The 23375-nt window shown below is 42.5% G+C and overlaps 1 protein-coding gene across 8 annotated transcripts in view; it reads right to left on the reverse strand.

The window, feature by feature from the left end:
• The window catches only part of LOC125889645 (membrane-associated phosphatidylinositol transfer protein 2-like), a 57455-nt gene that overhangs the window by 19687 nt on the left and 14393 nt on the right, over positions 1–23375 (reverse strand). For 6 of the 8 annotated variants that reach the window (XM_049577678.1, XM_049577677.1, XM_049577675.1 and 3 more), the window contains exons 2-9: positions 13942–14183; positions 8350–8564; positions 7442–7563; positions 6594–6827; positions 6109–6444; positions 3935–4030; positions 839–943; positions 692–756 (exon numbers count right to left, since the gene is read on the reverse strand). In XM_049577678.1, the coding sequence (XP_049433635.1) occupies positions 692–756; positions 839–943; positions 3935–4030; positions 6109–6444; positions 6594–6827; positions 7442–7563; positions 8350–8564; positions 13942–14019 (1251 nt within the window). In that variant the 5' untranslated portion in view covers positions 14020–14183. Of the gene's footprint in view, positions 1–691; positions 757–838; positions 944–3934; positions 4031–6108; positions 6445–6593; positions 6828–7441; positions 7564–8349; positions 8565–13941; positions 14184–14512; positions 14643–23375 lie in introns of those variants that run through there. The other 2 variants (XM_049577672.1, XM_049577674.1) reach the window with 2 other exon arrangements.

Here is a 23375-nt window from a genome sequence, read left to right on the forward strand (position 1 = left end):
TGTCAATGACTGTCCTTTTTGAGTTTTTGTAGATAATCTATGACCTTGTTTGTGTAGCCACTGGTAGGATCTCGCCTCAGTGTCTCGTATGTCGCTGAGCAGAGTAGTGACTTTGGCATGGTAGTCCACTGTCTTCAGCACCACTGTGCATCTCCCTTTGTCTCGTGGCAAGACGGTGATGTTCTGGTCTTTCCTCAGTTAAACAGAGGAGGTGGCCTACGACACCACTTATCACCCACCAATCTTGGGATCCCTCCCCAGACTTCTGCAGCATTGTGTTGTTTGACAAACTGCACATTGTGGAGTGGCCTTTAAATGTAATTAGCCCAAGGTACACCTGTGTAATACTGATGCTGTTTAATCAGCATCTTGATATATAACCCATGTCATGTGAATAGATTATGTTGGCAAAGCGTTCACTGACACAAATTTAAATATGTGAACAAAATTTGAGAGACCTAAACCTTTTGCGTGCATAAAAGAAAAAGTCTTAGATCCTTTATTTGAACTCGTGAAATATGTGCGCAAAAACATTGATATTTTTGTTCAGTGTATAATGAAACCAACTTTACCAGAAGTTTTTGTGTCCTGCAGGCAGATTTCTGCAGATGGTTCTTCAGTAATATTTTTTTCAGACATGATTCTGCTGCTTGTGTTTTGTAAACAGACACTCACTGTCAGACACACGTACCTCATCTAGTCTTTCCTCGCTGGTTGCTCTTTCATAATCAACTGTCATTTCCTTGAACAGCTCACCTGCAAACACACACATTTTTAGCATCTCACTCTGAGGCAGAGTGACTTTTCCAGGACGATGCGCTCGTCGTTTTCATCATACCAGGAGTTTCCTCGGTATCTGCAGCTTCAATCTTGTCCATAAGGTCGTTGGAGTTCCACTTGGCAATTTCCTTCGGGAGGACCTCCTCGCCGTCTGAGAGATCCTCTGCAGGGGCAACACAAGATAAATCACGATCAACTTAAGTATACGTGTCATTCAGGGTTTACACATTTGTCACTGCACCAACAGCATTTATAGTGATTAACAGGGTTGTATGAGTAATATTTGCTTATTCAGTTATATAATGACACAGCTGACCAACGTAAAGGAACCTTGTCAAGCGTTCCCACTAGAGCTCGTCATTATGCATATTATGCCGGGTATTTTTATCTTTGAAGTATAACCTTTGTGTTCATTTACGACTGATAAGCGCATGTTCTTTTGCAATCTCAAATGGCAAGTACATGGGTGCTGGAGGACAGTGGTCATGATGTGGTGTGGTTTTATTACAATAATGGATTTTCAAAGTAGAGAACCAAATTTATTTACTAAACAATTACCTACTGAGAAGAGGTTTAAACGAGTACGTGTCTTTGATTTTTACAAATACATGAATCTGTGATTTAACAAGGTGAATATCACAATTTTACACTGACAGTAACTTTACTTTTGAGGAACAGGCTGCTACCTCCTGTTCACTTTAGCTCAGTGGTCCCCAACTGGTCCAACCACGGCGTCCAGATTTCCCCTTAGTCATTAGTTCAAGGTCCACAAGGTTAATTACATTTAGCGTCATACTTGCATTTGGCCATGTCGTTGAGCTAGTTTGGTGTCTCGATTAAGTAGTTGTCTGTTAGTCACTCACTCTACATCGGAAAAACAGCACCTCAAAATAAAAGTTCTGTGTCAGAAATTCACTGTACTTAAAAATAAAGTGTGTTTTTCACAAACTTAACATGTTGTTAAGAGTGAGTGAGTATTACAGAGTCACTTGCGGTCCATTCAGAGTGGACCTGGGGCCCAATTTTGGACCACGACCCACCAGTTGGGAACCACTGCTTTAGTTTGTATTAACAAATTAAACATCTAATGTAAAACTGAATGTACAGATGTCATGTAATTCCATTTACCTTTACTTTACTTATACTACAAATAAATAATACAGCTTTGGTTTGGGGCTGCAACTAATGAGTATTTTCATTATTGATTAATCTGCTGGTTATTATCACAATCAATTGATTTATTGTTCAGTCAATATGTCAAAAAATTGTGAAAGATGCTCATCACGGTACCTCAGAGCCAAAAGTGACATCTCCAAATTGTTTCTTTTGTCAAACCAACAATCTAAAAACCAAATACTCTTCATTTGCCATCATAAATGACAAAGAAAAGCAGAATATTCTTACATTTAAGGAGCTAGAACCAGCAAATGTTTGAGATTTTTGTTTGAAAAATTACTTAAATGATTAATTCATTATCAAAATAGCTGGCGATTAATTTTACTTCCATTGACTAATCAATTAATGTATACTTAGTGATGCAGCTCCACTGTTGTAATGAAACTGAAATCACTTTATTTCATTATGACTTGTTGTGCAAGCAGGAAATTTGAGCCAGCTTCTCAGAAGTGTAAACACCAGACTAAGACTTCTGTCATCAGTTTTATGAGTTTTTCAGAGATAATGTGTCCTGTACTGTACTGTACTGTACTGTTATATGTACTCAACATCAAGTGAGTTTTTCTTTTATTGCTTTTCAAATCATTTTCTCAGTTGGTTCATTTCTTTTATGTATAAACATGTCGAAGAATCCAATTTTAAACTGGATAAAAATAATGTGTTTATTGTCTTTATTTCATCAACAGGCTTTTGTTTGTTCAATAATTGTGTGATAGATTAAAGAAGATTAAAGAATAACCACAATAACACTAACTTAATAAGACACATTATATGTGTACCATCATTTGTCAAGTCAAATTCTCACTTAATAAATGATGGCAGTGAATGTGGCATCTGTGATGACTTCTGCTAAAGCATTCCTTTATTCATTTGCACTCTGCCACAGAGAAAATGGGAACATGACAGTCAAAACTACATGTGCAACTCAAGTGTTTGTTATAGAGGATTACTGCGAGAGGACCATGATGAGCACAAACACACTCTGAAGACAGAAATTTAATATCAAATGCAATCTGAATCGGTCTGTTTCCAAATTTAATTTGTGTACCAGCACCATCATCATGTGATTCATCCAGGAACCAAAACACACACTTGTGTTCATGTACACTGTGTCTTCATTTTGACACACCACTTCATTTATTTACCATAATAAAATAACTGTTTATTATTATCTCTGCAGTGTAGCGATATGTAAATCCAAACTATACTGTGATGGACACTGGAGTAGCACTTCTGTATGAACTGCCACTGAGACAGAGGGTTATTTACGCTAATTTATGACATTGTAGTCATATATTTAATCTGTTTATTGATAAAATGTAATGTGCTTTCACCTCAGGCACCTACACGCAATAATTAATCCATACAAATATGAATACTGCAACACACAATAAACAATCAGATGTCAACACTGTTCAGTCTAATGATTGCATTCAAATACTCACACGGACATGAGCAGAAATTTATTGAACTTGAAACAGGTGGAAACTAATGAGTGCAGCTAAATCAGTATGAATGTAATAAATGACAGCACAATTTTATTCTTGTTTCATCATCGTAACTACATGTTATGAAACAATTTCGCCACACAAACACTGGTGAATTATTTGGGGAGGGGATTTATTGCTTGGACATATTATGTGTGTGTGTAAACACTGATGCAGGGACCGGAGTGGGCTGCTGAGAGTGGGACGATTGTGCTTTCTGAACTGGACGTCAGGATGAGTGACCTGGCCCCCGTGTCCTCGGCCAAGCTCATCCAGCAGAGAGCGTGGCTGTTGCACCACACCCACTTATTTCAACTGCAGCCCCAAAGCATGCTGGGTATCTGGTAAGCTTAAGAACTGATCTGTGGTTAAAGAGATGCATGCAGAGTCAGGGGAGAGGGAAAACAAGCAGGATCTGTGAAAACTGAACACAATAAGCACATCTATAGATCCAACTAACGACTCCAATTTAAAATCAAAACTGCGGTTACCGTGGGCGTCGAAGAACTCCTCATCCGAGCTGTCGTCTGAGTCTCGCGCTATGCTCTGCATCCTCCACTCTGAGATGCTGTGACGTGACGGGCTCACTGAAAGACCGCACATGAACAAAAAATTCACTGTTATTTTTGGGACATGTGTTTCAGCCTCTCTCTTTCCCTTTTTAACATTCACACATGCACTATGACAAAGAAACATTGCACAATCTCCCCCGGCCCACACACACACGCACGCACACACACACAGACACACACACACACACACGGTGTTATATAAACATGCAACAGTCTCTGTGGTGCATTACTTCATCACAGATGGACTGCTTGGTGGTCAGGGGTGTGTGTGAAAAGTGAGGCCCGATGCAACACAGACAATCTCCAAGCACCCTGACTATCAAATGCCAGTCGAGGAAAAATGGCAATACTAAAAGCAGGCTCTGTCTATTACGCGTCTTCAGTCTATGCCTCATATATAATTAGTGTGGAGGCAGAGAGGGGGTGCAGCTCTGAGGGGCAGGCTGGTGAGAGGGGGGCACAGCTGTAGCTGTCAGCGCACAGGAGGAAACAGCAATGGTGGAGGGGAGGGTCACTGCAAAGAGCGTCAGCCTCCTCTGGTCTGTGACGTCAGCACTGCTGCTAAAAATAGCCCAGGAAAGAACCACAGGGGGGAGTTACAGGGGTGAAACAAGGCACGCTGGATGAGAGTCGCGGGTCCAGGTGGCAGCTACAGTGTGCACTGCCTCGAGGTAGGGTTGACACTGGAGATGGGTGTGTTCGGACACGTGGTTCGTGATGTCAAAGCAGCTGCTAAGAATAAACCAGGTGAGGTTCACCGAGTTGTAGGGGTGAGGGGAGGTAAGTTGGATAGTACAGCAAATGTGGGGGCGTGAGTAAAAATACTCAAGCAGAGTAAAAACATTCCAATTAACATCAGGCGCCGGACAGAAAAGCAAAGCGTGGCACAAAAGCAGAGTCTGTATACTAAAAAGCTGCTCCCGAGGTGTTTGATTCTATTAAAACCAATTCAACAATTTGAGCTCAGAGCTCTTCAGCAGACTATGATTCACTGCTTTTTTGACTTGACTGTTTGTATCTTTCAACAGTATCTACTGCAGGGATACTCAACTTGCTTTGCCCGGGGGCCACTTTTGCAAAATGACAAGAGGGCAGGGGCCAGTCGCACTAGCCTCGCATAGGTCAGGTGTACACAGGGGGTTTTCTAGAATTTAAGGACATTCAGGACTTAGCCTGGACCTTTGTCAGGGGGGTTTGCAGGATCCTTCAGTGGCTTTTTTTTTTTTTTTTTTCTCCCCCCCAAATAAACAAGCTGTATTTTGATGCTTTTTAAATGCGCTCTGGTACCTTATTTACATTAAAAGTACCAAAGAAATCCCAGTGTGAGTCAGTTTATTTTTTATAGTGAATTAGGCCATAAGTTGAGACAGGCGGGATACACCCTGGACAGGGCTGACACATAGAGACAACCAATAAAGCTCACATTCACATCTACGGGCAATTTAAAGTCACCAATTAACCTGCATGTCTTTGTACTGTGGCAGGAAGCCGGAGAACCCAGAGAAAATCCACACTGACAAAGGGAGAACATGAAAACTCCACGCAAGAAGGTCCCTAGCCCGTGGGTAGGTTCAAAACCGGTACCCTCTTGCTGCCAAGCTACACAGAAACAACGTGCCACCCTCAAATGAAACCTGCTGATGTCAATCCAGTTCTTATGGAGTCAGATCTTTCAAGTATCAAACTAAGAAACTGACAGGGGGGGGTCAGTATTTGATACTCAAAACACTCATTTTGGGAGGATTAGCACTTTACTACACAGAAATGACACACTGATACAAAAAGAGAGAGCAGAGTGCTATTTTAGCTTTGCACGGGCGTGACCTTACTGAATTCTTCACATACTGGCTGCCAGTGTGGACACGTCTCAAATATCACAAGTGGTCGTGTTTACTTATGGAACTGTTTGACATTGTTGTTGGCATACCAAAACCATTAAGGTGGTAAGGAGTCCGCTGGCAGACTGAACGAATAAGATTTAAAGGTGTGATAATTATAGATGTGATAATGTGTGAAGGAAGGAGTACGGCTCAGGACAGCGCAGTCTCACACAGAGGCAAGGAATGAATAGGCAACGATGCCGTGCTCCTCACCTCCTCTCTTTGATGAGCGGGAGGATCTGGATGAAGTGGACCACTGCTTGGTGAGTACACCTCGTGGCTGGAGAGTCTCTCCTCCTGAGCTGACAACCACCTCTTCAGCTTCAATGGAACTGATCGCCTCTTTAGCCTCCTGGTCTTTGTCCGGAGACGGAGCACCGCCGTTGGCTTCTGTGGCCTCTTCTGCTTGACTGAACTGGGCCATCTTTGTGGCCAGGGCCAGCTGGGTCTCCAGTTCCAGCTGCCGGATGTCCTCCATGGTCAGACCGTACCACTCATCCTGCCAGCACCAGGCCTGCCGGTGGGCACGCACCATCACCTTTCTCAGTCCTAGGAGGAAACAATGAAACATATGTCACAGCATCCTCTAAAACTCAAAAGGTTTGATATAAATCAAATAACATTCCTGTCAAAATATATGCTGTTAGTAAAACTACTACATTAGAAAAAACACTATAAATCTGTGACTGCATACTCACCAACATCATGGATAAAGCGTTCAATCTTAGACTGCATGCCCCAGTAGCGAAACTCCACCTTGCAGAGTTTGTAGGCACACATGATGGGGGTCTTCCCTGGGTTATTGTTGTACTCTTCTATCCAGTCGTCCCGCAGAGGACCCCGCTGGGTCTTCGCCGACTTGTAGAGCCGTGTGTCCTCCTCTGCTTTGTACTCATGAGGGGGAATGGGATCTGTCACTATGTCGATTGGGTCTGCCAAAGAAAATTGAGAAAGCAATGACTAGTGGAGCTAGGTATTCTCAAAATGTATTGCATGAAATATGTTACATATTGTGTGTCTATAATACCATGCTGAAATACAAAAGTACATAAGTGGGTCGAGAGAAGAAGCACTTGTATGGACTTGTGTTAAAATACTTGAAATTCTTTTAATAAGTGAATTTCAACCTGCTATAAACATACAAGAATAAATCACTCATTAAAAAAATTACAATCAGTGTTGTAATGGGGCCACTGCATACCCTAAAACCATTCATTTCTGAGCAGCTCCATATTCAATAGCCATGCCACTTATCAACAGAAAAAAACATATGCAGTACCACTAAACTGCCACAAGTGGGCCTCACCTGCAACAAGACCGTGTCAAGACCCCATCAGACTAAACCTACTTAAACTAACCAGTCACCTTAAATCAATATTGCAAGAAAATGTCATTGGTTGCTTTGTTGGTTTTCTAATAATGATCTGCAATCTCATAAAATATAAGTATTTACACTAAGCTTGCTATGTGGAGGACTGTGAAAGTAGCTTGATGCACAACATTTAATATTTTAATGTCTGAGTTAAGTTGCCAAAATGGTTCTCACCAATAGTCCTCTGCCTCTTCTCTACTGCAGACATGTTGAAGACATCTGCTTGGTTGCCTGTGTCGGGCTTGTAGTAGGTCTCAATGTCAATGGAGAACTTCTCAACAAAGGGACAGGTGTATCTGAGGAAGAAGAGGCAACAAAATCAAGTAAAATGCGATGGAACAAAAGTCCAAATAAAGCAAGATGGCATTATGGCTCAACATCTGTCTTGATTTGGAGTCTTACTTCTCAACCCAATGGCTCAAGATCAGAACTATTTTATTGAGAGTGACAACACCCTCTCATTGCTGAGGATAAGAAACGTGTGAGCCATGCCCATCTGTTGCATCTGAGGAGTCTGCAGCAAAGCTGTCACTGGTTGAATAGATGTGTCAACAGGCACTTGCAGTCTATCAATATCTTGACAGTACAGTCAAGGGCACGTCTCTGTTCAGCACCTTCACGTCTTTGTGTTTGTCTGGCCCCACACAGACGAGCACGCTGACACCCTGAGAATGAGGGGCCATCAACATCTAACAGCCTGTGAGCGCTTCTGGCCACACGCCGATCTGATGGTCTGCTCGCTACAACTTGCTCTGAGGTCTTTAATTTCTCTTGGCTTTTACTGAGGGACAGCAGCTACAGCACAACTTCAGACCAGGCATCATCACACTTACCACTAATGGCATTTTATGTGTATTAAACTAAATGTAAGCAGGATTTTAATTATAAACAGGAGGGGGATGATTGTTTTTTTTGTCTTTAAATGTGTGCACACCTACCAGCTGCAGCAGTTAGATGCCCATGCACGAGCATTTCTATTATTAAAATAACAAATTCACAGTTTTGTGCAGCCTTGGCAAGGTTTAATGCACTCTCACTCCTGCTCTGAAGGGGTGCGGAGGTGGCCTTCCTGCAAACCTCACCTGGTGCGGGTGTAAGGGTAGGCGTTCCAGGACTCCTCTTCAACCCTCAGCGCTGCTTTGGGCAAGATGGAGCGGAACCAGCTGGGAATGTGCATGCCAATATGGTAAACCTTGTGGGTGTACTGGCCCGTCCCACCCGGTCCATCTGTGTAGGGCTTGTTCTCGAGAATCTCCACCCCGCTACCTTCACCACAGCTCTCTTCTCTGCTCTTTTTCTGTGAGGAGAACAATGAAATTAGGTTGAAGTGAACTGGCAAAGTGTTAATGTTTGCATGTAAGTAGCAAAGTGTCAAGGGGGTGTTAGATTTAAAAGTATGACTGTAAATTTACACTTGCTCTAAAACAAATTTTCAAGAAGGAACGGAAACAAATGAATGGACATGATGTCTTTTGCAGATCAGAATCTGACACAAGATCACATACACACACACACACACACACACACACACACACACATTGAAATTAATAGCTTCCTGAAAGCTCTGTCAGCTCTGTATTGCAAATCAGGAAGCCCAAAAAAAAAAAAAAAAAAAAGCTCATGGAGCCACACCTTTGCCGTATTTACATTCCAGGTGCACTCAGGAAGAGAGGCTGGGTGGAGCCTGCAGATGTAGTTGAATAGACTCACAGCTAGGTGACCCGAAGCGTCTCAGACAGGAGTGTGTAGCATTGCAAGAAGAAGATGTGTGATTGTCATGAAATCAGTAAAACAGGAAATGTGGACAGCGGAGCATAGTCCAAGTGCTGACGTTATTAAAAACACAGGGAGCAAAGAGCAAGGACCATAAATGTCAGAGATTACCCATGTATCATCTTTCCCATTCTCTTATCAGTCCGGTCTTTCCACTTACACAGAGTAATACACACGAAGCACGTTAAACACAGTATTTAGAGCAGGCTGGGATAATAGGGAGACAGATTTCTCCAGTCAGTCCAGCGGGGAGAGGCAATGGGGGTGAGGCAGTGAGTCAGTGGAGTGGGAAGGAGGAAGCCATGAGGCGTCCAGCACTCTGGACCTCATTACCTCTGACAGGTCATTCATTAGCCACCCGCTCTGCTCTCAACAGCCCAGACACAGCACAGACGCCACAGCACCGTCACACTGGCCGTACATGCAGCCAGTACATGAGACAGGAACCCGATGTTCAAGCATAGTTGATGTGAATGTCAAGTTTACAGTCCGTATACAAGCACGTATGAAGCGGCAAAAATATGTACATGGAAGATGCATGTGAACAGGCTAACAAATTTAAAAGGGACATTTCACCCAAAAATAAAAAAACAAACATTTTTAGATGCATGCTTTCCTCTGTGCAGTGACTCACACTAAATCAATCTAGACTGATAAACAGCACTACAGGCAAGAGAGAAAATATGCTGATCTGATTTTGGAGTTCCATTTAAGCAAGCTGTGTAAAGGATTTCACCCAAAACAATAAAACATATCTTAGTTTCCACTTACACCGAGTACTATCAGTTGGATTTTCAATTAGACTGATTACAATACGCTTTGTGCATTGCTGTGTGCACCATTATCACTATAGTAGGGAAGATATGCTGCTGTTGAGCTTTCCAAATGTAATTATTGTTCCTTTGTATACAGACAGCTCCAAATGTTGGTGAGTTATGTCTGGATGTGGAGCCAGCACTCTGGGTACAAGAGAGGAATAAGTTTCATTGTGTTTTGCAGCGGACCGTCTGATTAATTAGGGCCCTGACAGGTGACAGCAGCCTGCCAAACACGGTGTCTTCTCCCTCCTGGAGCGATGGATGATTCTCTCCAGTTCAGCGGGAGAAAGATTACAAAACATTGGCCAGGGCTCAGCTGTTCCCTCAGGGACAAAAGGGAAGTGAAGGAGTGCTTTAAGTAAAATGAACACTGAATATTATGTCAGATTTCTAATGAAAACTGTATGCTTTGTTTATTTGTGTACAAATGTAAACTGTACCTGAAATGAAGAGACAGTTTTCAAGAGTCTCTGGAAGTGTGTCGACCATCTCCACAGGGAAGGGAAGGGGGTTCTCATCTACACCGTTATACTGTAAAACCCTTTTTGGCTCAGTAAGTGCTTCTGTGTTCTGAGTTCAAGTCCAGCCTTAAAACCTTTGTCACTTAGCACTCACTCTCTCATTCTCACCCACCTTTCTTTAAACAGCCATGAAACCTTCACAAATAAAACCTATCACCATGAAAGCCGACTGTATGTGTTTAGATTCGACTGCTCTGACAGGATGAGAGTCACATCCTGGTTTTCTCCTCTCGCCGTCAAGTTAGCAAGGCGTGTTTCCTGTTCGAGATGCCTCTTTTCACTTCACTCCATAGATACAGTTGCTTAGTCAGAACATGATGGATGTGTGCGGATGAATGAGACACAGTGAGATCTTCTCATATTTAATTTCTCACACATTCCTCGTCCGCTTTGTGCATTACTGCAAATCCCTATGCGGTGATAATGAATTTACAATTAGCTACCAAATAAGGCGGCGTTGTGAGGGCAAAGGAGAGGAAGTGTGAGGAGAGACGGGACGGGGCATTGCCCGCTGAAGTGCAGATATGGCCAGGCTGTCCTAAGGCCCTGACTTTATCTGCGAGGCTTACACCGGGGATGGATCGCAGGCAGGCAGGCCTACATGCTGCAGTTGCCCTGGTAACATACAGCAATGAAGCGAGGGTATCCACAGACACAGCAAAATCCTCTCTGCTCAGAATCCAGCTCTCTCTCTCTCTCTCTTTTCCTTCCACCCCTCTCTCATTTCTTCCCCTCCCTCCTTCGCAACCTCTCTTTTTATCCTCCATTTCCTCTTTTCATTCACTCCGTCTCTCGAACAAAACCTGACCACCGGCACGCTGCTGATGTCACGGTTGCCATAGTGGCAGAAGCCTCACAGCAACAAGGCTGCGCAGAGAGGGTGAGGTCAGGGGGAAAGGTAACTAGGGGTCACTAATGTAAAAATTCCTCTTCGTATCATTTACTTACATTTTTGAGAACGCGCACATGAACTGCTTCACTCACAGACTAACACTCTGCTTGCACATGTGTGACGTCCTGTCTGATAAAATCTAACACAGGGCATGCAGGAGATCTGGGAGCGAAGCATGTCAAAACAAATAACTGTAGTTATCCGTTGCACATAATTAATAACTCTCCACAATAGCAGCTAATGTGCCAAAGAAATTATCAAGCGTGCAGAAGTGTGGCGCAGTGACTGGTTTGAGCTGTGCAACGTCTGCTTGCTTTGGGGCATGACTGCTGAGTCATGCTCCCAACCATCTACAGATCAACTTGATTACCTGTCTGTTTAGTACACCGAAGGGAGGGCATGAAGACAAACAACAGCCGAGGTAATCAACGGAAACATCTGATATTATTTGGAGACCAATCTACTCTTTGTGGACATGTGTTGTAATCATCTTATATCACTTCCATTTGTGCAGACAGGACAACAAAATGCCTTTACAATGATACAACTTTACAAGAAATAATCTTTTAAGTTTGTATTCAGAAAAAAAAAAAAACACTCCCAGACTGTTTTTATAGTATACGTAAAAAAGGAGAGGCCCTTTGTGTAAATACAGGTGAACAAAGCTGCAGCTCATATTGTAGTATTGTTCTACCAGTGGGTGGATGTTTATTTTAGATGACTTTGTCAACATAAACACTAAATTAATTTGGGTGTGAGACTAACAGATGTAGGCCAGGCCTTTCTATGGGAAGGTCAACAGCTTGAAGGCATTCTGGGGTTTCTGTATGCAAGGACTATATGTTTAACTTCTCTGGTGCAGTTGTTCCCTGAGGGCTGCAGTAAGCAGCTCCCATGTATGATCACCTAAGTCAAATAAATGTAGAGTGTAAATCCTTAGGAGGATTAAGATACTTCAGAGCCCATGTTTTGCTTTGTGCTGGTTGCAAAGGGAAGTTAAAGGAATACCTCACCTGCAAAATGATCATTTGTATATCAATTACACAGCCAGTGTTGTGTTAAATTCTTGGATTAAACTTTATTTTCTTGCATGCCCCCACGATGAACAAAGAATCCAAAAACAGAGAAAATTCTTGATGAACTGAAATAATAGGGGTCCGCTTTTAACAACAGCAAAATTATATCAAAACATCCATTTACAAACTCCCACACAACTCATGCAGCAAAATCTAATTTTTATTTTATCTTGTCGTACACTCAAAACTTCCCAAACACAAGCATCTTTGCACAAACAGTAATATCTAAAATATATTTTTGTACTCTGCGCGTGCATTACATTGAGCAGGTTCAAACACGCACTCTTGCCAGGCATGCTACCCGTCCCTGTGTAAAACAGTGTGTGCAAAAAAGTTTTAAATAGTAGCATTTTAGCAAAAATGCATGTTTGGGAAGTACTGAGCGTGCGACTGGGTAAATAAGACTTGGATTATGCTGCGGAAGTTCTGTGAAAGTCTGTCAAGAAATGTTTTGATATAGTTTTGCTGTTGTTAAATGCTGAACCCTTTTACTTCAAATCATCAATCATTTCTTAGTTTTTTTGTATTCCTTGTTCAACATTAAGGCATGTGAGAAAACCAAGGTTTTCTTCATGAATTCAATGTAAGTTATATCCAACTAAACATTTTATGGGTGAAGAATTCCTTCAATGTTAACCAACCATACATTTACCAGATTCAGATTCAGCTGCTGATGTCACTTGGCACCTCTGTGAATATTTCACACACTCATCATGATTCACACTTCCCAATGAAAGCACTCCTTTGGTGACAACCTGATCAAACAGGCCTGTAACTTCAACCTACTCTTCAACAAACATAAAACCACTTGGGATACACATTACATAACCATGCAGCTGCTGAATGTTTGGTGCCAAGATGAGCATGACACTCCAACAACAAAAATTCTTTAACAGGAAAAAATACACCTGAATGACGAAATGTTGACAACACGTCTAAACGACAGTAGCTAAATAATGCAGATTTGCTTTAATCACAGTCCAAGTCATTGTGATTGCTCTCAATGCCTCTCCTGTGTACTGCTGCTCACAGTGCACCTGGCAGTACCACTGGATTAAATAAATCCTCCTTCATGTACACATGTCATACGAAGAGAAAATATGACGACACACAGGATAACTAAAGCTGTATAAATCAGCCGTTCCTGCTTGGAGCTGTAAACCCTAAAGCTCTTACACAGACCCCCAGTTTCCAGCTACGGGGCCTGGTTTGACAAATGAAACTGTCTGACACGGACAAAGCAGTGTGTCCATCTCCATCGTGGCAGTATGTGTGTGCGCCGAGTTTGCAGTGAAAGCGGGGTGCCTCCCTCCCTCCTCCTGAAGAAACATGCAGTCTATGACGAGTGGAAACAGCCAGCTTCAGAGAGTTTAAATTGGATAATCTATCAGCACACAAGCTCTCTTTGTTCCATTACTCCATCGACGTCAGACCGTGTGACCAATCATTTCATAATTGGGCACGCTGCGATTGCACCCCGTGTACATTTTTCTCCTCTATGACTGCTTGTTTTTTGTCTCCGGGTTTCTGCACCACTTGGCTTTTTTCAGCCAGGTGTGTATGGGTGAGAATTTGGTGGGGAATGCGACCTCACCTGGATCATATAGAGCTGAGCGATGCGGTACTCCTCCACACTCATGGGCATGGGGATGCGGTACTCCTTGATAAGCATGGTGAATCTTGGAGGAGGGGGGGAGGGGGATCGGGGAGAAGATTGACAAGGGAAGGGGGGGAAGGAGGGGCAGAGGGAAGGGTGGGGGAGAGGGGACAGGAGAGACTCAGGGGCTCCTATATGTGACTTGTCAAATCACCAGCTGAAGTCCACATTGACGGTTCCTGCAGGGGAAGAAAAAGATAACAGCATGAGGTATGTAAGCTGTGAATATATCTGAAAATAAATACCTACAAGCATCCAGTCAGTAGTTTTTCTTAAAGTCAAAACATGCTCTGAGCCCTGATCTGATTTCCAGATCTCCAAAATAAGGTTAATGGTTCTTCAAACAGCTCTTCGTCATCATCTTTCACTCAAAAGCAGAAACCAGCTTCAATCAGCAACAAAAAAACATTCATCACAAGCAAAAAGATAACAGCATGCAGACAAATTTCAAAAGCCGCAAGATTCCTCCACACATAACCGAGGACAAAGATTCAATCTCCTGGCTCACACGCAGATGAAGAGGAGAGAAGAGCCGAAGTGTCAGTCAGAACATACGCTCAATGTAGTTACTGTATATCTGGTCCGAGCCCTGGCACTAAGGACAAGCATCAGCGGTGTGTCTCCATCCAGCGTCACAGATCCAAGTAAGGCATTTTCCAGGATAAACTTCTCTTCTTATACACACAGGCCACAGCTCAGTGTGTGTGTGTGTGTGTGTGTGTGTGTGTGAGTGGGGCGGGTGGCCAGAGTCTACAGAGCGCACCCGTGCCTTGCCACTGGTCCCAACAGCCACCCTGTCTCTCCCAAACCTTCAGCACCATCACATGGGGGGCTCACTCAGCGTAAGAGGGATTACAGTTGAGTGGGGAGCATTACGTAACATTGTAAGAGCCCCCTGTGCATGATCGAGGTTTCACAAATAGCAGCCTTAGAATTACACAAAGCACTGTTTTCAAACCACTGGGCAGATAAGGGTAGGTGTGGGCTATACATAACCAATGTGTGGGTGGCGTGAGTTGCAGAAGTCTGCTTTTGACCGCTAAGAGAAGAACAGCTCCAAAGCCGAGTACAAAACAAGATCATGACTGTTCGGACTGTCAGTGAAGGTGACACATTAACTGAACAGGAGTCAATAAGAAAAGAGACCTATGACAGATCTCTTCTTTCAAAATGAGTGATGAAGCACATAATTAAATATTTGTAAACAAACACAGCTTGGTAAAACTTCAGCACTTGGAGCAGAAAGCGATTCATTATAGAGGCTGAATCCTGGATAATGTTTTTCTATTCTCCAAAGTGCATATGTAGCATTTTGCAAAAGAGCTCCACCCCTGTTAATAATTCAACGATTTAAAAGTCTAGTTAATGAAGGAATAGTTAGTCTGTGCTCAGATACTGCTGGTGACAGCACAGTGGAAATGATCTTGGTCACCATGCTGATGAGACTGTATTGTGCTGTATGTGTGACGGGCGACAATGACACCATCCTGGCACTGCCTGTGTATTTTGCCGTCCAAATGTGACTACACAGCATTGCATAACCCCAATATTCACTCTTTTCTGACCTGTGGCAGAAACTGCACCTCGCTCTGGCACCCGGCCATTCTGTCTAATCACACTAATCACACTAATATTCCCACTGCGTCACTTATCCAGCGAACAAAGGCCAGCTTTGGTGAGGCTCCTGGTGTCAGCAAGAGCTCTGGTCCACCATCTACTGAGTGCTCACCCCCACAACTCTCCGCTCAAGACACATTCGACTAATAAGTTCGCTGACGCATTGCCAGGACAAATATGCAGCCTGTATCACTTCTCAACCTGGAGCAGGTGCTTACTAACAGACTGGGAGGTGTTCTCATTGTCTTCTATATTCTATACATTTCTCATTTAATATCTTTGCTCTATACACAGAATTGACGTTGACAAAATTGGAGCAGAAAGCCACGTTTTGCTGAAAATAACTGCACTCTTGGGAAAGATGGGATAAAACTAGGCTAGCCTGGAGAGGCCCAGAGAAAAGCCTGCGGCTCAGGAGCCCGAGAGGCCTCTAGATGTTAGCGCCAGGCTTTAGAGGGGAAGGTCACAGTGCTCATCCTGGTTGACAGTGTTGATAATAAACAGCTTAACAATCTACTTGAAGCATGGCTCAATTGTGGCGACAGTTTGAATGCGGGTTGCAGCTGATGCTGCAACAAACTTCAGAGCATTTCTGAGAATTTCCTGTTGGGAAACAATGCTCAATGTGACAGCTGTACCAATTTGGAAATAATTCAGTGTGACATGCGGTAAGACAGACTGTTTCCCTGACTGATTATCTGTCGTAGAATGACCACCGCGTCAATCAAAGTCCAGGCAGCTGCCACCAATGGGCAACCCACGTACAAGGAAGTGACACCAGGTACGTAAAGAGAGACAAACAGACAGAGAGACAGCACATAGAGGGACGCCGTACAGTCACAGCATTGCTCTGTCCAGAAGGATGTATTAGGAGCCTGGAGTAATGAGAAGACACTGGGGTTTCTGATGCATGTGAATAATGTGCACAACTGCCAAACATGAGTATGACACTTTTACTATCTGTTAGAGCTGTAACCAACTATTATCTTGATCATAAATTAATCTGAAACAGGGCGTCAACAGGTCAGTGAGGATCCTCAGTCATCCAGGTCATGGAAATCACGACTGCTATATCACAGGCAACTGGACTTGCTTGAGTTTCTTGCAGACGTGTCACCTCCCATCCAAGAGGCTTTTTCAGTTCTGATGTCTACAGGGCGTCTACTGGTGTCAGACACTTAAATTTAATGCTTTCTAAGACCTTTTTAAAATAAGTTTAAGAGTTAGGTTGGCACACATTTTGTCAACAGGCAACTTAAAAAAAGGCATAAAAACGTGACAAATTCTGCAGTTATAAGGTGCGTCTTTTTTCTATGATTACTAAGCAGATTTATAGACATTTTTTCATGACGTTGCTCAGCGATAATAATATCCTTGGAAAGGTTAAGTCACACTGAATCCAAAAATATGTGTATCATGTCTTTGTGTTCAGATTTGACTTAATTATGAGTCAGAGTATGAGTGCTATTTTTGAGTGGCAATCAGGTGCTATGAGTTCTAAACTTTAACAAATAACTTCCTCATGTTTTTAGAGTGTGTTTAGCTTGCGGTTCAGTGCAGACGCAGGTTTTATGTAGGAATATGGTTATTAGGGTGAATTAGGTTTAGCTACATTTTGCCATCAGGAAAGTCTAAGTATAAAGTAAATACACAGTATTGGCTTGTATCATCAGAAATATGGATTTTCACGCAGAAGAGCTTAACGCAATATAACAAAAAGGAATTAAAATCAAAATATATAAAATGTTTGTGGCAATTAAGACCACACAAATTAAAATTTAAGATTATTTCATGACTTTAAGGCCTTTATTTATGAAACTGAAAATTCTAAGACATTTTAAGGACCTACAGACACCCTGTGAAAATGTGGAAAAGGCCAAACACAATTTTCCAGAGCCCAAGCTATTTTTTCCTTCATAGAAACATAGTCATTATGACATAGTCCAAAAATATCGATTCTGAATATGTGGAACGGGTTCAATACTCATTTTCAGCAGTATCGATACAGCTGTGCTTTCTGTGGTCGTAAAAGGGTATCATATATCAATATTTTTCAAGGCCTTTTATCAAAGTAAGAAATTTTGGTATCATGAGAGCACCAGCAGCATTACAATTTGCATTAGTTCACAGAATTATTTTTTTATGAAATATTTATTCAAAATATTGCTTTACTTGGTTTTCAGAGTTTTAATTTTCCTTTTCACAAAATAGATTTCAGGTTTGCTTTATTTTGTTTGAGGACAAACAAAAACATGTTGAAAGCACACACACACACACACACACACACACACACACACACACACACACAGGAATATATGACAGTCTAGGGCTGGGGGATATGGAGGAAATATCACAATATTTTTTAACCAGTCATGATATTGATATTGCAACAACATTGTCCATGTCCATATAGGTGCTTTCACAAAATGATTACACCAGATTTTTGATTAATGATTAAATGGGTAAAAGCAAATAACACAACAGCTAGAACAGTCTGGTAAGTAAAAGAAATTACATCATTTTACTGTGATGCAGCCTTTAAAACCTTGAAAGGCAACACTTATTACCAAAAGAAATCAAAAATCTTGAGCAATATCTAGTCTCTGACATGGTTGTTGTTAACAGATGTTCTCTGACCGATAGCCAGGACAAAAATGTTTAAAAGAGACAAAAGCATTTATCAATCTGTTGCCCCTATTAAAATAAATTTTTCATGTTTTGTTTCAGCGATGCTTTTAGTAGTAGTTTCTCCCCTGTTCTGGCTCATGGGAGCCACAGCCAAAGACAGACACACCCAAACTGTCTCACACAAAAATGCGTTTGTTACATATTTTGTCTGTGTTTAATAGTCGTGTCAATTCATGTGTGATGCAGATACTTAGATTTAGCATGCAGTATCTTCTCCTTTGATGATACACTTCGGATTAATGAGGCCTTCTGAGTTAGCTGATTTCAAGAATGTCTCATTGCTCCACAAAAACAATCAATATGTCTCCCTTACAGCAGCGCTGCAGACACAGACTCATTCTAAAAATGCTGTAACTCCCTGATGGTTTAAACCCATCTCTCTGACTCTTTCCTTTGTGACTGATGCAGATGCTGTGCACAGCATAGGACCTGTAATGCATGATCCACCAGCAGCCTCGAGAGAGAGTACTGGCACCATGCTTGACCCAGAAAAAAGCACTCTCACACACACACAGCTTAAAAATAGCCCGGTCACAATAATCCTAGCATACGCAAGCAGAGTGTTTGACGTTGTTGTTCAGAGAATATGCTCATTCCCTTCTAAAAATACAGTCTCTGCCCCCCTCTAGGCAGTGACGCAATAGCAGCACACGCCACTGCACAGCGCTCATCACAAAGCAGCCTCCAATGTTCTTGCTCCCGTTCTGCAAAACTGGAACCTACGATAGCTACAAGACACTTTGGGTGGGTCTCGTCTTTTGTACCTCTCGTCACCACCACCTTTTCAGCCTGTTAAACATGTGGCCAGCTGTAGCAGGACTGTGCATTCTGAGGTGTAATGCTGCAAATGCCTCGTCTGTGACCCTCGCTGGTGTGACAAATCATCAGAGGTACTAAATCCTCCGGGTGACAGTATGATTGTTTAAAACCACATAATTCACTTTTCAATCTACTGCAATTTTGAACTGAACAAGAATATCAAACAGCAGTAACAGTCTATTCAGCCACAGGTCTGACACTTGTATCATCTTGTGGAACTTTCCAGAGAACATGATGCTTAGTTCCACAGGAGCCAGAAGGACAATGCCTATAAACACAGCTACATCTCTGTTGACTCGTAGAGCCAGCATAAACAAACAAGCTCTCAAAGATGTGCACATCTGCTCACCTCTAAACAGGGATGAGTGTCTGACCTGAGCAGATGAAACCTGCTCACTCCACAAAGCAAAGACTGGATTATCTGTCACAGACTGGATTCTCCTGCCTCCACCTAAACATTAAATAAATCTTCCACTCTAAAATCCATTTTCCTTTCAACCACAGGCTGTCCTGTATCACGATAATGGAAAGTGGCATTACTAATGCTGTCTGAAGGTGTAACACATAGTTGAGGACTCAAAGCTATGAGTACAGCAGACAGGTTGACCACAGGACAGAGAGCGACAGCTGGGCCATGCTGTCGACACAAAGCAGAATAACTGGGAGGGAGGTGTTGACTCACAGGAGGCTTTTTCCCCAAAGACCACAATGGTGTCGCTCCTTTAAATTTAGCCCTGTTTTAGTCAGCACCACTTTGAGGCGGAGCAACGGGAGGAGGTGGTGAATCCCAGTGGAGGTGGAGGAGGGAGGGAGGGTAGCAGGGGTTCCCTCATGACTGACCTGAGGCAAGACCCCTTTAAAACATGAGTGGAAAATGTTAGCCCCTGGACTGCCTAAAATACCATAGATCAGTTTCACACAGCGTTGCCTTGACATCGCAGAGGCAACTTCAGCTATGACAACCGCAACAAACACAGGCTCAGCCTGCGACAAGAACCCTTGATCAAGTTGATGGGCTTATCCACCAATCCAGTTAAAATGTCAAAAGGCTTAAGACAATGCTATTCGTGCTTGGCTGTGTGCGCTCCGTGGCCAGAGCGAGGGAGTTTAACATCCACCTACAATGACCAAAGAGGCCATGAAGCACATTTAAAACAAGCACTCTGTACAAATATCAGACCTCTCTGTCCAACACAATTTCTATTAAGTGCAGAAGATAAAACATCATTAATAAAGGATATAACTGAGATAAATATAAATGTGGCAAATGTTGCACAGATCACTGAATACAAAGTTTTACACACAATAAAACCTGCCTGCTTAGGGTTTAAAGAATGCACTGCTTCCTCCAAATAGACTACCTCATCTATAAATGAACCAGTATCTGTATTAATGTGTTAAATGGTAACTTGAGGAACTTTTATCTATACCACAGCTGACCCTCGTTAACTGATCATTAACCACTAACTGACATCATTTTTTTTTACTGTATAAAATGGGTAGCTTACAACCTTATTTCACTGTGGAGCTGCCCCTTGCTGTCCCTACCCCAACACTACTGCTGCAGGAGTGTGAGCTCTGTACCGGGAATGTCGAGAGTCTGCCTGCTCCGCACTCAAATTTGAATATCCTTGGATAGCAAAGGCATGACCCGCCCTATGATGTCCTACTCTGCTTCTGATTGGCTTAAGGGCCATAAACATGCCACCTTTATTGCGTCCTCAAATTAACTGTTTTCAATGTAGACATGCAGCAGGCATGCTCAAATGCCAGAGCAACGCCATTCCCAAGCACCTATTTTTCAGGGCGTGGCAGCTGCACCCTGACATAAACTATGTTCAACTTTTGGAACACAGCAGCATGCACCCGATGTCATGTGACGAGGAACAACCAATCACAGCCGGCAGATATCTTTGCCTTCTTCCGTAAATATCAGTCTGTGATAAATATGGAAAAGTTGATCATTTTGGTGCTGGGCTGTCAGAGCTTCTCATCTGTCCGACGGACGATATGCCCCCACACAACAGGCCTACACACAAACAGCGCCTGGAGGAAGATCAGCTCTGCACTCAGGATTTCAGGTGAACAGGCTATGATATGGTGCTTGTTAAGGTTGCTTAGCAACCTCAGATGCAACCTGTCGCTGCGCTCTTGAAAGCTGGCACAGAAAAGACACAAAAATAGTGCCTAGTGCCTCACATTGCGTTTTCCAGGCGGTTGAAGACGTGGCATGTGTACAGCCCCTTACCCTGATATTCTTACCCTAACCAATCTCACTCCTCTTGCCTAAACCTAACCGATCCAACCAACAAAGGCAAAGAATTCTAGCCAATCATAGAGACAGTGGAGTGGGTCAAACCTTCGCTAACCTAGGAAATGCAAAAAATTTGCACCCCACACATACATAATGACAGGTTAGCACCACGAGGCTTACATGACCAAACGGGTCGAGACATTTTGGTATCAGTGTGAGTTTGTTGGGAGTGTTTAATGATTCAGCTGCTGTAATATCAGTCGACTACCCCTAGTGCCAGTGTATTTTATTTATTATATACTTTTAACAGTTTATCTGTTTATTAATCGGTCAAAATTCTTATTGTCAGTTAACAGTTAATTGTTAGCATCTCTAAATCACATGTTTTATATTATTTGATGAAAGACACCGCTAACTAGGGCCGTAACGGTACATGTATTTGTGTCGAACTGTTCGGTACGCGACTTTCGGTTCGGCACAACACTGTACCGAATTATTGGGCACAGGATATTATTTTATTTTATTTTGTTTTATTTTAATTCCGTTTTTGCGAGCCGAACCATTTAAAATATCTAGTTCCCCGACGGACATAATTGAGTGACGGACTGAGTCCCGTAAATGTCCGCTTTCACTTTGTGCAGTGCATTCTCGCATTTTGACAACATGGCAAGTAAGCCTGACGAACCTGAAGACCCACCCGCAAACCTTAAGTCCTCCGTTTGGGAACACTTTGGTTTCAGGGTAAAATACGAAGATGGAAATAAACAAGTGGACAAGACAAAAGCAGTGTGCCGACACTGCAGAACAGCGGTCGGGTCTGTACTTGGAAACACGTCTAACATGCTAACACATCTAAAGCGACACCACCCGAGTTTGAACGTTAACCGGCACGACTAGAAAGAGCAATCTGGTGCTAAAGAAATAATCAATGCCATTGGAGTTGAGTAAAATTGTTTAAGCTGCACTTTAGATATAAGCATGTTTTGTTTACTGCACTTTAACAAAGTGGGAAAGCTAAGTAAGTTCCTAGTAAAACTGAATCTGAGCAGGCTTTAAAGCTGACCAGCTGCACTATACTTTTTATTTTAATTGAGTAAAACTGTTAAAGCAGAAATGTTTATTTATATTTTTCATTCAAAAAATGTGTTAAAAAAAACAGCAGGATTTTATTTTCACTTTTATATTTCTATTTTCATTCAAACAGTGTGGAAAAAGCAGGATTTTATATATATTTGTTTCATTCAAAAATTGTGTAAAAAGAGTTAACTGCTGTGGTGGTATGTTTTAATAAGGTTACCAATAAGTAAAAGATATTTAATAGTTGTCTATTTTTTTCATTACTGTACCCAAAAAAACCGAACCGTGACTTGTGTACCGAGGTACGTACCGAACCGAGATTTTTGTGTACTGTTACACCACTACCGCTAACGCTAGTGGGACAGAGACTACAATAGTATACAGGTGAAGTTTGGGTGCACGCTATCTGACAAAGACCATGTTTTGTTCCTTGTTTGACTTCAATAAAGCACCGTAGGGATGAGCAAACATTTATCTTCTTTCCATATTCAAAAAGTGGTCAGGATGGTTTGTATGCAGCAGCTGCACCACACAATGCACAACTCGGAGAATGAAAGAGCAAAGGTAGGGAAAACATTCTGAGGGATCTGCCATTTAGTCTGCACAACAGACTCAATGTGAACTGAGGCTGAGTTAACAAAAAACACAAATGTAGATGCAACGAAATGTGATCTCCATAGACCAGATCTACTACTATCAGAGATGAGAGTGCCACAAAAAAAATGCTGCAACATGAGGAAACGGTGCCACGAGCACTGCCATTTGCCAGCAGAACGGTGTGATCGTGTAAATGCAGGGGATAACAAAGTCACAATAAATAGTAGTGTGTCATCTTGCGCCACATACTGTAAATACAGTAAGCTCCTATGAAGGAGGCCATCACTCCTCCTGTCCGGGCCCGAGCTCCTCCACAGGC

The sequence above is a fragment of the Epinephelus fuscoguttatus genome, linkage group LG6 (assembly GCF_011397635.1).
Source record: "Epinephelus fuscoguttatus linkage group LG6, E.fuscoguttatus.final_Chr_v1".
In the NCBI taxonomy this organism is placed as follows: domain Eukaryota; kingdom Metazoa; phylum Chordata; class Actinopteri; order Perciformes; family Serranidae; genus Epinephelus; species Epinephelus fuscoguttatus.